Here is a 20,039-nt window from a genome sequence, read left to right on the forward strand (position 1 = left end):
ATACGTGTACACACACACACACACACACACACACCACCACCACCATGCCATTGAGAGCAGGGAAAACCACTGCCTCTGATGACCTGCAGGCACTGTTGATTCCATAGGAATTCTATTTTAATCAAAGGAATAAACCCTTTCATTGTAAATACTTTCAGCTCCACTGCAGATACCTAGCAGAAGTGTGTCACACTGAAAATCAACTGATTCTAAACATGTAGGGCTAAGAGAACAATTTTGACAGCAGTGGCAGAAGCACTAACAATAACAACAAAAAACAAAGACTAACTTTTTATCTCTATTACATTTATTACGGGAAGTAAAATGCAAAAAAATCATATTTGACATTTTTTCGAGGGTTAAACTAAGTCATCACTTGAATTTCATTCATTCATCTATTCAAAAATCAAATCCAAAATGAGGGTGGATGTGTAGGCAATTTCAAAATCTTGATCTATCATAACATTCCAACTTTTCTAGCAAATGAAATTTTCTTGGTAGGTCGATTTCCGGAGGATGGGGACTTTCTTAAATAAACAATTTAATGACCTTTGTATATCGACATCATGAAAAGACATAGCTTTAGATTCTAATATTGATACATTCATAAATGGAATTTCATTTTAAATATTACCGTTTCTTCAGTGATTTAACATCACACTACAGTTTTGGTCTTTCTCTTTTGAGTATTTACACACATAAATGATTCTTATATTGACAGCTATAATTTTTCTGGTTGGCACTTAAATTAATACATATCTTCCAAAATAATTACATAAATTTATCTTTTAAGCAACAGTAGATATTGACATCAAGATTTCATGTATGCTGCTCTTATAAAGAAGGATGATTTTAGTAGTTAAAAAACACAGCTAGCTAGAGTTGTAATTGTATTGTTCTTATGGTTGTTAACCTTTTTTTTTAAAATCTAAGATATAAAGATGGTACATTCAGTCTTTAAAATATGAATATGTATTAAATGGTATTATTAACTTTCTACTGAGAAGTGGTTATATTTGTACTTTGCCACACAGAATTTTCTATTAATGGGCAATTCTGGTATTTCTATTCATAACTTCAACCTAACATCCAGCCAACATAATTTTTAGTGGCAAGGAATGGGGGTCAAATCGTATTAGGTTTTAGGAACCAGATTAGACTTTTTGATGTCTAATAGAGTACTTCCTTTTCAAAGAAATGAGAGAAACTAAAACAACATCGATTCACTGATTGGAATTATGATAAATTGACAAAGGTCATCCAGTGTTGGCATTTGCTGGCTAAGGACTCTAATCTTGTTATCCAGTCCATACGGTAACACCTGTTGTCAATAATAGTAATTTATTTGAGTCCATCTTAAGGAAATCCTAATTGCTAGTCTCCTGTTATTCTACCAGCATCTATAATTTTAAAAAATAAAATTTTTACTCTATGACTTCTCTTTGGCGTTGCTAAACGTTGTTTTGTTGATCTCAAGAGAATAATGCCGGCAATCATGTTTCACTTCGAGTGATTATACACTCTTTTGAAATCTAGGGATACATCTCTAAAATGTAGGGCTTTTATCAGCCTGTGCAAATAAACATACTAATAAATGCACAAATGAAGTCTATGAAACATAATTGGTTTTCCCTGGTGTTTGTCATTTCCACATATAAAATTAGGCGCTTAAAGAACAGCATTAAATCTTTGAAGCTGCTCAAGTACCTGTCTGTGCCTCAGTAAGATACCTACTAGATTTTCGTGACTCAGTGGGTCTGGGCTTTCCTAAGCGCCAAATCTGCTACCAGGGAGTAACACCATTTAATGGGGAGCATCTGACCTGATATTAATATATGTAAAACAGAACAGTCATGAAAAGATGCCATTTTCAATTAGTTGTTTTAATTCGTGATTGATTTAAATATACCAGTATGAATAAAATGCATTTATGTGTGCATATATAGGCGGCTAAGCTATTTACAGTTATGTTACGTATACATTTTTATGTGTAGAAAATGAAAATACACATTGATTAGCCCTTTTGAGGCTTTTGAACAACTGTTTCTTCTTCCTGCTTTCCTGCACTGCTTTGAAGATTCAGATAATTCATACAAGGTATGTACACAATCACACCCATAGTATGTACATCCTAATCACACACTTAACACAGAGAAGATGTGTGAGGAATGTAAATCAACCCAGTGGTCAAAGAACTGACCTTACCTGTGACTAATGGTGGGGAATTAACCCTGGCATATTTAGTAACATGCCAATGAACTGATGACTACGTTCAACCTTTGTGATAATTATGTTATCTACTCTCGGAGAGGATTCAAAGAACAAAAACAACAGCCATTTCTGACCTTCAAAAATGAAAGGACAAATTCTGTTACTTCACACACACACCCACACACACACACTTTTGTTGGTTTTATTCACTTTCAGCCATGTGCCTACCTAATGACAGAGCTTGGCCTTAAAATGGGATACAGTATGTTATTTTTTTCTACACATAAAAATAGAAAACCAATGACTTACACACTGTACACACTTACAGAATGTACTGACGTACCACAACCAGCTACAGTGTAATAATGCACCACATAGTGTTCACACGTTAGTACAGCAGAGATAAATACATTTAGAAATGTAGTAGTAATTGTTAGTATATTTCCTTCTTGAGTTTTCAGGCCCTGTTGACCTTTCTCGACCTCAGGCAAAGGTATTTCCAGATGCCCTTAAAAACAAGAATTAGTCTCTCCTCCCCTGTAGGGACTGTAATACTGCAATCTCCTGATTTACCAACATCATCTTAAGACATGACAGAAAGCATTATGGAAAATAATTTACTCAAAGATGTGGTTAAAATAAATGCCAAGAAGTCTAAACTGAACTCATTAAGAGATACTGATAAACATGGGTAAGCCCACTCTGCTCATTCCATAGTTTGCTCTGTTACATAACACAAAAGCAATATGAACCAGAAAAAAAAAATGTTTAACTGCTCAGAAGTTTTGCTGAAGAATAATTTAATTTTTCAAAGGAACAAAGAGTAATGCTAGCAGCAATGTTAAAAATCAAGCTATCATTTTCACCCTGAAATAAGCCGATGACCTACCCACATCTTAAGAGATTGAGAAAGAAGTTGGCATTTCTCCCACATTTAATTCTCCTTAACACACTTAAGTCACTAGGGTATCTCTCGTCATAATTATCACCATGCCAGTTGACCATCAGTATCTTTTTCTGAAGTGTGAAATATGTGATCTTTATTCCAGCCAATCGATTTTGAGCTTGAACCCCAAAGGATACTTGATGAAGAATTAGTATTTAGAAACACCCATCTGGAACATCATTTTCTGTAAGGCATTATTTCAGGCCCCTTTTGATATGAGTACTCTCATTTTAGTTATTTAGCATTTGAGAACCTCCCTTTTTTTTTTTTTTTTCATAGCTAAAGCTGGTAATCCTCTAGGCAGAGTTAACTGAATTGCTTTCCTACAGGCTAGTGTCCAGGAAGAGTAATCACCAGACATCTAACCCTCCATTTCAACCAAGTTTCGGGTTGGAGCTGTCTTGAGTTTTAAGCTAGCAAGATTCTTGGTGATTCCTTCGGTCTTGGCTAGTGTTAAAACAGAGCTGTTAACCATAAAACCTAATGCTCACGAGTGCTGTACCTCTTTATGGAGCTCCTAAACGAGTTTTTCCGGCAAGAAAGCAGACATTATGCCTTTGCTTATTTTACCCTGTGGGTTACGGTCAGTCTTCATGGAGCAAACCATAATTATATAATGGTGCGCCCATGATAGATGCACTTGCTGGTATAACTGCCTCTTTTTGGCACATTATTGCTTGGCTTTAATTTCATTATCAACAGTCTTTATTCTCATGATGAGTAACTGAGATATCTGGGTCTTAAAAAAAACACACACCAAACTTGGGAATAACATCTTGTTGCACCATTCTGGCCTCCACAGTCATTTCACCAAGGCCTGCTGTTATTTCAATGTCCTTTGTAATCATCACCTTGATTTACCTAATAGCCAACAGTAATTTTTCAGGGTTTTTTGTTGTTGTTGTTGTTGTTTTTAATCTATACATATATACAGATGTATTGGATTTGCTTTGAGAGAGGTTATTTGGTTGTGGCTAGTGAGTAGTTTAGCTGGTGAATGTTCACAGTTAAGAGCAGCTGTAATGAACTCTGGCAGATGTCACTGATTGTGAGACAGAACTGTTCCACCTCCATCCATCTTCATTTATGTCCCTGGCTATTGCAAATCAAGTTTACTTCTGTAGCCAAGGAGAAGTCGTTTTTTCCAAGAGTAGGATAAAGTTCAAGGAAATCTGTTTCAGTCTTTACAAGACTATTTTTTTTCCCTTTTGCAAAAATGTCTAAAATTTTGTAGACATCGTTAAGCCCATGTGTCAGCACAGATGACATTTATAATTACTCAGCCGGTTGCAGAATTTCATTAAGAAGGATATAGTTACAAAGATGGACAGGAGATTCGGCATTATCACCTGTTATTTGCCAGGTGGCAGCAGGTGACCCACCTGTGGAGAGATTCAACCCAAAGGGGCCACACATGGAATCAAAGAACATTGCTAACAGAAAACAAAATGCTCAGATATGAATATAAAATAGCAAACACTGAGGCAGACGTGGGCAAGACTTCTGATTCACGGTGTAGACAAAACAGGGGTAGAGACAAGACGGTCAGCTCATTTATCCAAGATACTGCCGAGTTCATAGTATTACTATCACAAAGGGAAGTTCACAGGCTTCATTTCTCAAATACCACTTCGGACAAAGCTGGAGAGAGTAAACAGCGCCATCTCCATGGCAGCATTGTAGATGATTAGTAAGTCAGACCGGTAGAGGCCTACACAAGGCTACAAGTGCCCAATTTTCAGTAAAAACACATATACATATATGCAAACCTTACCCTAATGTATTGTTTTTCTTTATACTGATTCTTCAAAAGTAGACGAGGGATGTGGTAAATTATGTGGTACTAGAAATGGACAAATTTTTTAACACTTGCACAATATGTAGGAGGAAGAGAAGACAATTTCTCACATGTTGGCAGCAAAACAGTAACGAAGTGGATACAACAGAGCCAAACAATTTACATTAACAGCATACTCATATATGTCCTCTGTAAACAAATTTTAAAGTCACATCGTATTCTAGTCTTCATGTGGTATATATACAGGTATTCCCCAAATGATAGGAACTCCTAGAGATGAGAGGAAGAACATTAGAATAAGCTAGGAACTATAAAACCTTAATACTCTGAAATGCAACCCAAAGCTGTTTTCCTCTTCTGCTGTCTACTTTAAGATAAGCTCCTATTAAGAATTTGGTTCCAAAATTCAACCTCTAGGTATATGTTACACATGCATATTTGGTCCAATTTACTTCAATTATGATATTTAACCTCTAACATGGAGAACAATGGTATCCAAAATAATAAATATTAGACAACTCTAAAGATTAAACGTCATCAAAAATCAAATTGTAGTCAATATAGCTGACTTGTCAAGGTAGGAAAACACAGTAATATTTTTTATAAATATTTTTATAAATTTTGGATGCAAATAAAAAGGTTTCTGGTTAACCTTGACCTAACAAAATGTTTAACTTATACCACTGATCCAAAACACAAAGCTTAATTAGGATTTTACTGTACATAAAGTAGTTGGTCTGCGGCATCAAGGGTAATAATCCAGAAAGACATAATTAGAAAAGCACTGAAGATACATAGATATGACAGTTGAAGCGATCCCATTTTTCGTATAGTCAGAAAGATAGAAAAATCAATATTTAAATTAAAAATCCTAATATTCGCTGGGTAAGCATCTTCACATTTTAAACATTTAGATGTTCGAACTCATCTCTCCTTTGCTACTGGTTTAAAAAATATCTTATACTTATTTACTTAATAAAATATCTCCTCCATTTATTTCAACAACTAAAATGCATTAAAAAGGACCAAAACATAACTAAAAGAAATTAAGGAGAAAAACAGCTTTCAACCCGATGTGTGTCATGCAGGTAAGGAAAAGAAGAACAAGTTCAAAAAGTCTGCCATGAAAATTATTTTGAAACTTCATTTGTTGAATGAACCTAAGGAACCACAGATGATGTCCTGAATGTGTATGCTGTGTCACAGATCGAAGTGAAAGAACATTTTCAAATCAAGGTTTTGTCCTGAGGGTCCTTGGGGGATCATAATGCAGAAACACTGCGGTCTTAAACAGGCTCCTGTTCACTGAACGAACTACTTCTGTGACTTGTTTTTCAAAGCTGTTCCTTCTATAAGATTCAGCAAGCGAGAAGAAAGCTTTCATAACATTTTGTGACAGTCTTTAGAGTGTGGTAAAGATCGAAAGTAAAAAATGAAAGATTAAGAAGTAAAGGTTAGTTTCAGTCCCAAAGAAAGTCAGCTAAAGTGACTGCATCACACATTAAGCTTTAATTTGAGGGGCATATCTACAACACCAAATTCAGTTTTAATTTATTATATTTTATTAATTTATTTTTAATGTGTGACAAATGCCTACAACTCTCTTCGGTCTCTGTTTCCTTTTACTATTTATAAATCATGTGGTTACTCCAAACTCATGAAAACAAATATTATTACCAGATGCTGAATTCTTCCTTTCCTCCTCCTATTTTAATGCAGGGAACAGCCTGTTCTAGCCAGTTCAGAGCAGAGGGTGACCTGGGGCCCGCCCGTCTGGAATGGGTACTGCTGACAGCTGCCACCGTGTACAGAAGGTGTTCTCCGTGTGTACACAGCACGTGTGAGGGAGACAGTGAGCGAGAGAGGAGGGAGGTTACATACTGGCAAAGGCATCTTCTACAGACGTGACATGAACACTACGACACATGGGTATTTAAGGTCAAAAGAGAGTTTTAGGCTCAATTCACTAATAATAATTTGACGGCTAATTTGACGGTAATTTCTACTTTAGATAGCTTTCTTACTAGAGGCCAATTGGTAAGAAACTGAAACATGTGCTCTATTAAAACATTCATTGTAAGTTTCAAGTCTAACAACTCTGCCATTCTCCGGCTCTGAGAATGCTGTGACTGGTCTACTGATACAGGCTTCATCGACAGTCCAATGGCTTTGAAAGGAATCAATGGCTATTTACTAATTTAGGTTATGTCCAGTGTAGCTTGTGGTGTTAAAGTTTACGTATGAGATCCCCGCACCCCCATATATTCAGAATCTTCAAAAGAGAATTTAAAAAAAAAAAAGCCAAAACAGAAACTGTGCATTTACCGCACAAATGGCATTTATGAATCTCTGGAGAGAGAATACACGGCCAGACAATCTTTTCTGGCTCATCAAGGGCAGTGCGTTTAGAGAAGGCAGCCAATGTCCCTCCAACCTCTAACAGAGATTTTCTAAAAGCAAGGTGGAAACCAGCAACCTCCCTGCAGGTCCAGGAGGGGAAGCCTTTCAAGGACCCTCGGTCACTCCCCTCTTCCTCACTACCCTGACTCAAGCCACTGTTGGTCACCCCAGCCCAGTGCCCTGCACAGCACTCAGGGACCCCAGGGACACGCTCCCCTACGGAGACAGCTGAGGGCTCAGCTCAAACAGGTGCCTGTGTTCTCAAGGACCAAGCCCGCCCAAAGCTCAAACCATGTTTTTGTAAAGGCGGCTTCTTTTATTGGGTTTGAAGGATGAGATATGATGGTATTTCTCTTAAAATCAAGAGGCTTGCAGAGGTTACCTTTTTGCCACAGATTAGACTTAAGTAATTAGACGATATTAGTCTAAATACAAAAACAGTAAGTGAGTTCATTTCTATTTGACTACATTTTCTATGAGAAGCTACTGAACCAAATCAAAACAAAACAAAAAAATGAATCCTGTTTATAGGAGTCTCAGTTAAACCTCTTGTTTTTGTTACTCAGGAGGCTTTCTTTTTTTCAACATAGAAAAAAGTGTTTGGTAATTGGCTATTTATAATTCCTTACCAGAACCATAACTTTCTCAGTAGAATGTCATCGGAGAACACCTGAACAACATAAAATTTAGTATTATCAATAATTTGAGGACTCTCTTCAAGAATTCAGTCACACGTACTTCCTCTAGGGTAAGGAAATATGAATTTAATCTAGTTACAATCACAGAGATGACCCTTTCCTTCAGTGCAGGAAAACGTGTATACATAAATTCATGTTTTATGTGGGCGGTATTCATAGTCAAATGCTGTGCTAATTTTTTTTCTAATATGACTTTCTTACGTTTATTAACGGGTATAACAAGGTTCATAAAAAGGGTTATCTGCAGATGTTTACAAATATTACTTCATATTTGGCATTTTATGCATTTAAATGCTTTTATTTATTATCTTCTGGCCGAGGAATGAGTCAAATTTGTTTCCATTTTTTACATGATACTTCTCATCACCTACTTGAATTTTGTGTGGTATCAGCATTCTTATTGCAATGGACTAGAAAGTATAACCGTGTTTTTGCTAAGAGTGTTTTTGCTATTTTTAATATAATACAGGGATTTTAATGCAAATACCACAGTGTGATAAATTGAGTGAGTAATACAAAATGACACGTGTAATGATCATGTTATTCTACAAGCAACATCATATTAAAAAACCCACTGAATGTTATTTCCTCTTAATTAAGGTCGTAAACCGTCAGTGAAGCTTGCTTCTTTTCTTTCTTTCAAACTGAAATGATGTATTATTTATGGACCCCCAATCAAAGGACGCCACGATCCTTAATAGCAGTTTCCTCAAGTTAATGCTTTCTCTTCCTGGTCTCTCAGAAAACACTAAGTAAGCTTTGACATAGACAGAGGGATATCTATGAAGACCGTAAAAGTATACAAGGGCTCCCGTACATGTTCCTTTTCAATCTAACACAGAAGAAGGAGCGGGACGAACGCAGCAGTTGGGCCGTCGAAAGTTCTGCAACATGGTCTGCAGAACACTGGGCTGCCTGCCTTTGAGCTTTTTATTTGAAGAAGTATCCGAGGAGATGGATCTCCGGCTCTGGCTGTTTTGACCTTTGATTAATTTCTCGTGTTCCCTGATTTGTCGCTGTAAATGGTTCTGGATGGCGACGCCCAGGGACTCTGGGTCCAGGGAAGCGCCGTACACCTCCCAGGTCATGCCCTGCTCGTCCCACACCACGTCCCGGACACGCCTGGACTGTTTCAACTGCAGCCTGGAGTCAGCACCCAGGTGCTTCTTCTTCTCTCCCGGAGTGAGTCCCACCTGGGCGGCAGCTGCCGTCACGTTTAACTTCTGCTCCTTGAGGAACTCGCTGACCCGGCTGGCCCGGCGGGGACTGGCTTTGACGGAGCGAGAAGGGGTTCTCTTGCCAGAACCGGGACTGGAGTCCCCCATCGAGTCAGACGGCAGGCTTAGGCTGGTGGCTGTCTTGGGCTGTCTGTTTTCTTCCACGCTGCCCTCCTGGCTCCTCCTAACTGGGGAGGGTGTAGGACTCGCCGCTGGGGCGGTACCTCTACTTTCTGGAGATTTAGGATTGAGCAGTACGCTTTTGGCCTCTGCCCTTGCCCTCGGGTCCAGGATATCGATGCCAGGAGATCCTTGTTCTCTTACTATCTGAGGAGATGCAAGCTTCTTCTCTCTTGCGTCCCCTTGATTCGTGAGATCCAAGTTCCCGGACTGGTCAGCTCTGCTGGCAGGGCCACAGGAGTTGGAGAGTTTCCAGTCTGGGTCTGGTGTGTGGCCGTTGGTGGTTTCCGCTGCAAACTCAGATGGCTTCGTTTCAGATTTCCCTAATCCGTGACTTGTTTCAGCTTGACATCCTGCACTGACAGAAACCTGGTCACCGAGGCTAGCTTTCAGGGAGGTAGAATTAGTACCCCAAAGCTGTCTAGAGGCGGGCTCTTGCCCCACCTGGGTCATTCCTGCTGACCTCCCATCTTCTTTACATGTAGCCTGAGCATTACTGGATGCCACATTGGTTGATGAGCTTTTAAGGACCTCAGCCGGCGGGCTCACTGATGTACCTTGCCCCCGGAAAGCTGCAGAAACAGCCGCGGCTGGCTGGATGTGCACCTCTGGCGTGGTGCCCAGGCACCGACCCGCCTCCCGGGGGGCTGGGGTGCTGGCAGACAGCTCCAATGTGCGGCTTAGGCGGCCGCTGCCGCGGCAGACGACACGCAGCTGCTCTTGTTGGAACTGCTCTGGAGCAGGGGTTTCCTTTAAGGACGCGGTGAGAATGCTGGGGCTGGTGGACACGGATCTGCTCTCGACACTCGCCACCGCCTGCACCTCAGCGTCTTGCTGAGCCCTGGGCGGAGCTTGCTTGATCTCATTTTCAGCTCGGCTGGTCATCGTGCTCACTTCTCTGAACCTTGACCCCTGAGGCTGGGCTGGCGGCAGCATCTTCTCCGGATCCGGAGGAAACGTGGACCCTCCGCTAGGGAGGCGGGATGGTTGAGGCGCCACCGAAGTCACGGCCTGGGGGTCTGGGGTCGTGGGAGAGGGTGGTTTGTTCTCCGAACATCTAACTTCTCTGGCTGGAGAGTCACAGGACCTCGTCTGGGAACCGCAAACGGCTTGCCGCCTTTCCCCTTCAGGTCCACCTGCGGGAGCGGGGGCAGGATTGAACGCCTTGGCTGCTGTATCTGCAGGTCGCACGCTTCCCTGGATTGTTTCCTGAGAAGGAAAGTAAGGGGGCACCTGATCTTTGCCACGGATCCCTGCCACCGGGCAACGTGACTTCTCAGCTTGCTCTCCATCCGCAGTTCTCTGTGGTTTCACCAGAGTGTCTTCAGGTCCTGATGGGAGGCTGGAGTTGGGCTGGTCCCCTGGGATGGCCGGGTGGGCGTGTTGATTGGCTGGCGCGGTAAATGTTACGTGTATCAGATCCTTTCCTGCTGCAGAACGTGGGGCCGGTGCTGCGGGCTCCCCGCTCCCTGGCAGCTGGGTATTGCCGGGAGAGTTCAGCGTGGGAGATGCTTTCCCCACCTCACTGACAATGCCAGCAGACGACATGGCTGGCTGTGTGGTCTCATGCTCAGTGGCCTGCATCAGGGCCTCAGCAGCTGTCCTGGGACTGACGTCTGGCTCTGCAGGAGTGCCGGAAAGGCCATTGGTGTTCCTACCCAGGAGGGCTGGTTGAGGCCGAGGTGAAGCAGCCTGAACCTCTCCTAGGTCCTCTCCTTTTGCAGAAGCTGCAATCAGGGAAGTTTTAGCCGATCTCAGAGGGTCAGGTACAGTCCCCATGGAATTTCTCTTCGGGAAAATCTCAGAGCTCTCCCCTCAGCAGCGCTCCCACTGGGAAGCAGTCGTAGCTCAGAGTGAAGATGCAATCAGAGACGGTTCCTCTGAAGGACCAATCTGTGAATCAAGGAAACAGTACCATTAATACAGTACAGTATTTGTGGATTGAAACTACACCAAATTGTCACTTGTATGAGATCTCATAGGCCCATGAAAACTTTTCTTCCCATATCTGTTGATATAAAAATAGATGTTGGGAAGAAAGATTCTGGAAAAATTATTTTAATTATACAGGTATTATTTTGATATATTAGTTTCTGCTTGCATCCCATTGCTGTCTAGCAAATAGGTTTTTAACGTATTTACCTACGCACTTGATAATTACCTCATTTGAGTAATCAGATTTACCAGGTATCACAAAATCCTATAAAGCTACTGTAATCAAATGAATAAGTATTGGACTAGGCCTAAACAGATATGTGGAATAGAATATCTAGAAATAGATCCAGATATAAATGAGGATTTAATATATGACAAAAAAGGCATTTCAATTTGGTGACAAAAGGATGGGTTATTTAATATAAGGGGCTGGCAAACTATTCAACCAGAAGAAAAGAAAACTAGATCTTTATCTTACACCAATTCCAAAAATAAATCTTAGATGGACTTAGAGAGATTAAAGGTTAAAATAGAAAATAATTAATTAAATAAATAATCCTGTTAAGAAAATGTAGGATCATAAATATAATCTAGGGGCAGGGTAGGTAGGCTTCTTTTGGCAAGGCAGAAAATACAAAAACTATGAGAGAAAACATCAGCATAGGTGACTTAAAAAATGATAAAACTTCTGCATGCCAAAAGATGACGAACAGATATGATAGGTTTAAAAATGTTTGCAACCCTAGAGGACAGGCAAAAATATCCGTAATATAGCAGAAGCTCTTAAAAACGTACAAGGAGACAAAATAACCCACTGGAAAAATGGATAAAGAATATGAAGGAACAGTTTGCAAGATAGGAAATCCAATAGCCAACAATCTTATGAAAAGATGATCAAATTCATTTGTACTCAAAGAAATGCAAATAAAGTAACAATGAGATTTTACTCTACACAAATTGCACTTGCAAAAACTTAAAAAAAAATGTTATAACACCATGGCCCGGGGAGATAGAGTGAAGGGAAGTATTTTCATTAATTGTATGTGCAAATGTGTATTGTTGCAGCTTTCTTAGGGAAGCAGTTTAGCTTTTAAAACTAAAAATACACACGTCCTTGACCCAGTGATCCTATCCATAGAAATAAAATACCAGCATATGTAGCTATACATACAAGTATGTTTACTGAAGTACTATTTGTAGAGACAAAAAATTCAGAATAAACTGATCTCCTTGATTAGGTGGAAAGGCAGACTAAATCATGACAAAGTTCTATGGTAGAGCATTATACAACCATTAAAATAAACAGTTAATTAGACTATAACTTTTCACTTGGGAGAAATTTCCCCAAGGTATGGTTGAATGAGAAAAGCAAGGTACAGACAAGAATATATACGTTTTCATTTCTGTAAAACAATGACCTAAAACACTACATATGTTTGTGTTATGTGGGTGTGTACAGATATGTTTGTGTATGATTACATAAATTCTAAAAATATACAGAATGAGACATATTAGGTGGTAAATGGAGGGAGTGTGATGACTTTGGAAACAGGGAAAAAGAGATGGAGGTATCCAGAAGTATTCTGGATTTTAAAAGTATATTTTAAAAAGTATATCTGAATTTTTTAAAGTATTTATTAAAATTTATTCATGTGTTTATGCATAAACATTTTTTAGAAAGGAAAACCAGACTCCAGCAATGGTTCAGAAATTAGTAGATGACTGTTTTAATATTACCTCTATCACTCATAGGTTCTGTGACCTCATGGGAATCACTTAATCTTTCTGCACCCCAAATTAACTCATTGGTGAAATGAATTATGTGATTTCTAAGGACTCCTCCAGATCCAAAAATCAAAGATCCTACTGTTTTGCATGTGTTGGATAATAAATCAAACAGCACAATCTTAACTTCAGCTTTAGGGTCAAAGTAAGGCAAAGGCAAATCTGGTTGGGCCCAGATTTTGAAAATAAATAATTTTATATTTTGGTTCAATGTTATTTGGCTGATCTATCATATGACATCTAACAATTAATCCCACTTATCTTCTTCCCCAAACCAGCTCTTCCTTCTAACTTCATTATTCATATTAATGGGTTAAATATTCTTGGTCTTGACAGCTTTCTGCTCATTCAAACCATGTCCCCAGGTTTATATTCCATTTCTTCCTTTCTGGAATTTTCTATTGTAATCACTTGTTGTGGCGCAAGCCCATCTTTCCTCTCCCTCCTTTGCACCTGTCTTTATTGTACCTTTAGTCCTCTCTCTGAGCCCCTTATCCTCAGAAAGCCTACCCATTCTTCAAAGCCCCACTTAAAGCCCATAGTCTCTCTCTCTTTTCAAAATCCTACAGCTATGGTCATCTGCGTCCTTTGTATTGTGCTTTTTATGTACTGTTTTTGTACTGCTGTTACTTGTATAAATGCCTCATTTCTCCCAAAGTCCTTCAAGTCTCAGGAGGTAAGGGAACTAGCTTATTGATTCTTTTCTGTTCACTCCACAGGACACAGTGCAGGGTCTTGCGCACAAAAAGGTGTTAATTGATTCCATTTCCCTCCAAAATGGCCATTATTAAGCCCTGCCAAACTTCGAAATAATAAAAAAATTTAACCCATGGCATGAAATATTAATGAAAACAATTTAAAAGAGTGCTATTTTTAGAAATAAGAACATGGTTGTATCTTATCTTTGAGATTTTATGTATCTGTAATCCAGGTCTAGACAATTAAAAACAAGTACATTGGCCACCTGCTACAAAAAGCTGGAAGGTCTAATAAACCTAGGAGGACAGAACATCTCCTGTGTTATTCGGCTGGAGCCAAGAAGCCTGGCTTGCCAAAGAGGACTGTAAAATACGAGCACCTCAGAGTTCAGCAACTGAAAGTTGAAAGACTTAGAAAAGATGAGGGACTTCATTAAACTCTCAGAAGTCACTGAGTTTACCCCCATTTCCCACAGAGAGCTGATTGTACTGGTTTATTTTTGAAAGGATGTTTTCTTTTATTTGCTTTGTTAATAGTGGCTAAATTATCCATCAATTCAAGAATCAAGAAGAGGGACTTCCCTGATGGTGCAGTGGTTAAGAATCCGCCTGCCAATGCAGGGGACACGGGTTTGAGCCCTGGTCCGGGAAGATCCCACATGCCGCAGAACAACTAAGCCCGTGCGCCACAACTACTGAGCCTGTGCTCTAGAGCCCGCGAGCCACAACTACTGAAGCCCGCGCACCTAGAGCCCATGCTCTGCAACGAGAAGCCACCGCAATGAGAAGCCCGCGCACCACAACGAAGAGTGGCCCCCGCTCGCTGCAACTAGAGAAAGCCCGCACACAGCAACAAAGACCCAACGCAGCCAAAAATAAATAATAAATAAATTTATTAAAAAAAAAAAAAAGAATCAAGAAGAAAAGCCCAGATTGCTTGGCTATCACCTGTAATTCGAAATCTCTTGATTCAAGGGTAGATAGGAAATCAACACTACTCAAAACATATCTGCTATTGTAATTGTCACAGCACCTCCAGGAGCCCCGGAAAGACTGCTTAAGCTCAAGAAGCAGCCCTCCCTCATCTGCCCCTGTCCTCTCCAGCCAAACAGCAGAAATCTATAGTCTCTAATAGGTTGGACAAATAAGTCATTTAAAAAATGTAATTACTTGGTGGTTTAGAGTGAGGAGTAAAAGTCTTTCAAAGCAATGGGAGTCCACTGTGATAAGATTTAATAACACCTAAAAATGAGGTTGCAAACAGGTGATCCACAGACTGAATAAATTCCTTCTGCAGGTCTGTGTGTGTGTCCTGTGTGATTTTCCCTTCCCTCCCCTCCCCCTGCTCTTCCCCTCTCTCTCCTTGCTCTTTTCCTCTTTCCTTCCCTTTCTTTTCTTTCTTTCTCCATTGAATTGATCTTTCATAAAAATCCAGATTTCTCTCTTCTTGCTTCTCTTAAAAAAAAAAACACTCAGAAGGTATGCATTTCCAGGTAGCAACACTAGGTGGCGCAGATAAGGGCGGTCCCTCTAGAGGGCAGGGACGCGCCCGACTCCAGACTGCCCGTTCCTCACCTAGCCTGCTTCACTCCTTTACATAACTTACCCCGGCTCCAATGGGCAGCTCAGTTTGAGAGCTTTGTTGTAAGCGCACTGACACAGTAGACTTCCCAACCTAATTTTCAGTCCTCTGAGGACAGTTTGGCACTGTGTTAGGCTCTTTAAAAAACCTCATATTTAAGCTTTGATCTCTGTTAAAAGAAAAAATTATTCTTATACTTGTTAAAATGATAAGGAAGGTTCAGAAAGATTGAGCTCAACTCCAAATACGTACACAAGAATGTGTGGGGATTTATAACCAAGGGGTAGGTTTGTGTTGGGGAGGTTTGTCAGTGGATGGAAAATGATTAAGAAGAGACATCAAGGATAGGGGGATTATTGCAGAAGGCAGGTCAGGTGATCGGATATCACCTGGGGGATGGTGAAGGAGGAGGAATTTGATTGGATATTGAGAATGATCAGATACCATGGGTGGGAGTATTCTCTCTACACCGGCTTAGCAGGATTCTTGCTAACACTGGACTCTGCAAGGGCAGACAGGGAAGCCCAAGGCTGAGGCTTAATTAAGAAGCGGGCTCAGGGCTTCCCTGGTGGCGCAGTGGTTGAGAATCTGCCTGCCAATGCAGGGGACACGGGTTCGAGCCCTGGTCTGGGAATATCCCACATACCGCAGAGCAACTAGGCCCGTGAGCCACAGCTGCTGAGCCTGCGCGTCTGGAGCCTGTGCTCCGCAACAAGAGAGGCCGCGACAGTGAAGAGGCCCGCGCACCGAGATGAAGAGTGGCCCCCGCTTGCCGCAACTGGAGAAAGCCCTCGCACAGAAACGAAGACCCAACACACCCAAAAATAAATAAATAAATTTATAAAAAAAAAAAAAAAAAAATTAAAAAAAAAAAAAAAATTAAAAAAAAAAAAAAAAGAAGCGGGCTCAGAGGAGAGTGACTCAAGTTTGCTAAAGGAAGGAGTCCTTGTCTTCTCATCAGCATCAGCAAATAGGGAATTTCTTATAAGACTCTCTGGAGCATCATGACTTCTTTCTGAACTGGGCATGGATCCCACAGAAGCTACTGGTATCTCGAAGTGAGTTTGTCTTTAAGTCTGACGGGAACTGGATTCTTGACAGCAGGTCCCCTTGGCGCTTTTGCCTTAAAAATTGTGAGCCAAGATTTAAAGCCTTGTTCCAGCAATGCATACAGCCTGCAGCGTACACATGAACGACTTTTTACAGTGAAGGAAACTGAGGTTCAGAGATTGTCACCTACTCAAGGCTGAATACATCTAATTCCAGTTGAACTGAATTCTAATGAATGGTCAGGCCTGGGCCCCTTCTATGTGCTGCCTTATTATCTGTAACTCTGGAAAGAAAATGGAAAGAAAAAAAAGTATATCTATCTACCTATCATCTATCTATCTATTTATCTATCTATCTGTCTATCTATCTATCATCTATCATCCATCTATCTTCAAAGGAGAGGGAAACTTCTTTTTGTAAGTCGTTTGCAACTTAGCAGCAGCCTGGATGGTACTAACAGCAACTACAGTGGCATTCATAACTGGTCACTTTATGAAAAGCCCGGCTTGTTGAAAGCTGACACCACCTCTGCTCATTCTGAAAACAGTAGGTTCCACTAAGCTGCCACGCTGCCTATTTTCATAACAGACACGCTTGCTTAATAAGACAGGTAGCGGGGAATCTCAGCCCTTTGTGACTTGCTCCAAAGCTGCTCCAGTGGGAAGAGCATTAGGCAGAAAGAATGGAGAGAGGCTTGGCAGTTCCGGACCAGCAAGATGCTGATACCCTGCAGGTCATGGTGATAATCCAGTGGGCAGCAGTTACCTCCGCCCACTTCACAATGGCTGCACTGCTAGAACAAGGGCTCCAGGATGTCATCAAATCTCTTTAGTGACATTAGGAAAGTGTTACAGGGACCTTGGTATCCCCGTCTCCACCCATCGGACAGCAGCCTTCAGATGGATGGTACAAAGACCCTTAGAGAAGAGTGAGGTGAAACCTAAGAGACTATTAATCCTCAAGAAAAGGATAAAGAAAAAAATGTCATCTGGTATCCTATTTAATCCAATTTTATTTGCCTCCTTTAATCGGGAACGTTTGCCTGGATCATTTGCATTCTGAACCCAGCAGATCCTGCCAGCTCAGTTTTAAGGGGGGGTGATTCAATCCCAGGAAACACCCACAGGCTGGGAAAAGCAGTTGCTTCTTCTTTCTTTAAAAAAAATCATACCCTCACGCTAATAGCTGCCTCAAATGCACTCTTCAAAGATACCAGCTGAAAAAAATTGGTTCTTCCCTTCGAACTGCATCTAAAGCAAATCAGAAGGGCTGAAGAGACAGGCGGCTGCTTTGCTTAGTGCCAACACAGTGTCGTGGACTTTGTTATAATGGCTACTTTAATAAAGGCTTGTGAGAAACACACTGCGTCCCTTCCCTATTCAGTTCTTCTTATTCCACAGTGTTTTAGAAAAACAAATACCTGGCTTGTTATCTCACTGAATTCCATGGTAAGCAGGGCTGGGCAAAAACCGAGAAGTAAGAAGGGCCTTAAGAAGCATGAAGACCCCAAATATATCCTCCCTTTTCGTCAAATATGATTTGAACAGACGGCTTCTAAATTCACAACAGATTAGAAGCACACAGTACAGCAAGCACTTATTGCTTTCTATATTCCAAACACGGTTCTTTACATGAACTTATTTAACCCTCAGAACAACTTTAGGGGCATGGTCCTACTCTGAGTTCCACCTTGCAGAGCTGGAAACTGAGGCAAAGTCATGCAAGCAGTAAGTGGGAGAGACCAGATTTAAAACCAGACCATCTGGCTCCAGAGTCCAGGTTGTTAACCAATTTGACACAGGGCAGAGACGGGCATGTTTTCTGGAGGCAAACTCAGGGACCTGGGCAAGAAGCGTCATCAATGAGGGAAACAAGAGAAAACTCAGAAAACATAGCCTTGAAACCATTTACTTGTTCAAGCTAATAGAGGTAGACTAGGCAACCCAGAAGTTCCTGATCTTCATAATGATTAATCCAATTTGGATGTTTTAAGGGCCACAGAGTTTTCTGAGAAGCTGACGAAAACCATGGACTCTCGAGAGAAACGCACATGTGCACACACACATACATGTTTGCAGATAATTTTAGGAGGTTCATGTCTGGAAACCTTTCCAAGGCTGCACGTTAGTATCCTTTTGTCTAAGGCATTGGAAAATGTCACAAAATGGAATTTACCTGCCTCAAAGAGTTGTTATAGAGCTTAAATAAGTTAAATACTCTGCATGGTTCTTGGAAAATAACAGATACACAATCGGGAGTTATTATTACTTAAAAATTATTATTTTGGCATCATTTACCTAAGAAGGTAGAAACCATGCAATCTCTTTCTAGAGAGTCCAAATTAAACGTTCTAACACTTAAATAAGTTTACTATATGTTCTCCCAAACCCCTGCCCAAAGACTATCATTTGAAGAGGGAAGTTTTAGCTACCTTGAAAATAAACACAATAATGAGCTCTATTCTTTTTAGATCATGTGGGAAATGTGACCTTTTGGGTTCTTTCTCAGCAAAGTCGACTCAGGTTTTAGTAACCTTCAAAAATTAACCCCTCAATAGCTCCACTTTCCTCACCTGTGGAGATAATTCATAGCTAGATATCAAAGTTGCTGTTTTAAAAAGGCCTTGAAATCGGTATTTTTTAAACTTGAACTCTTCTAGGGAAGAAATGATTCAAATATTTAAGTTTTGCTATTTCTTTACCTTCCCTCATCAAGCTGTCTCTTATCATTTACTCGGTTTGCCTGACAGATATTCAAATCTGAATGTTTTCCTTTTCTCTCACAACTCAGCTTTGAAGGTCTTCAACTGCAAGCTTATTTTAATTGGAAAGAGAAAGCAACAGGATCTCAGGGCTAAATGGTAGTTAAACAACAAGCTATTGGAAATAAACCCAGCAGTTCGGCTTTTGCATTTTTTTTTGTATTTGCATTTTAAACTCAGATAGGATCAAAGCTGCCCCGCATCCCAGTTTTCTGCAGGATCTATTTAGCGCCACTGAGCCTTACAAGCAAGGATTCTTGCCCTTGCTTAGTTCTCTCCGACCTTGCTGGTCCGCTGATGCCCTTTCCCCACCCACACCAGGGGCTTCTCATTAAAACAAGGCCTCGGCTCCACCCACTGTCCTTCAGGCCCCGTGCCTGCCCAGGGGTGGTGGGCCTGGAGGGGGCCGCTAAGCGGAGACCCCTGCTAGCGGGCAGTGGGAGGAAAGCTTACGAGTGATTTCTGTGTTTAGCTCAAGTCACACTGGGGCCTTTAGTCCTGCTGAGTTGGGAAAGTGTCTGGTGGCAGCATGTGCAGCGATGGACACAGACGTGAAAAGAGAGCTGTGCACGGTCAGTCGGGGCTCTTCTCTCCTGGGGAACGAGGTGCGGAGGTGGGAGAAGGCTAAGTCAGGAAGCAGACGGGTCCCTCAGGGCCCTGCGCCTGGCTCTCCTGCTGTTGGTAAGGAAGGAGGACCCGAGTGTCTGGGAGAATCTGGGGTGCTCTTGAGAAGGAAGAGTTTCTTTGCTGAGGTCGGGATCTTCTTTGGGTTTGGTCT

At 41.0% G+C, this 20,039-nt stretch overlaps 1 protein-coding gene across 4 annotated transcripts in view; it reads right to left on the reverse strand.

Annotated features, from left to right (window-relative positions):
- Positions 1 to 319: 319 nt before the first annotated feature.
- Positions 320 to 20,039, reverse strand: part of GPRIN3 (GPRIN family member 3) — a 74,045-nt gene continuing 54,325 nt past the window's right edge. For all 4 annotated transcript variants that reach the window (XM_057547185.1, XM_057547184.1, XM_057547183.1 and 1 more), the window contains exon 2: positions 320 to 11,343. In XM_057547185.1, coding sequence (XP_057403168.1) covers positions 8,881 to 11,229 — 2,349 coding nt within the window. In that variant the 5' untranslated portion in view covers positions 11,230 to 11,343 and the 3' untranslated portion in view covers positions 320 to 8,880. The remainder of the gene's footprint in view (positions 11,344 to 20,039) is intronic.

The sequence above is a fragment of the Balaenoptera acutorostrata genome, chromosome 5, assembly GCF_949987535.1.
Source record: "Balaenoptera acutorostrata chromosome 5, mBalAcu1.1, whole genome shotgun sequence".
Classification (NCBI taxonomy): domain Eukaryota; kingdom Metazoa; phylum Chordata; class Mammalia; order Artiodactyla; family Balaenopteridae; genus Balaenoptera; species Balaenoptera acutorostrata.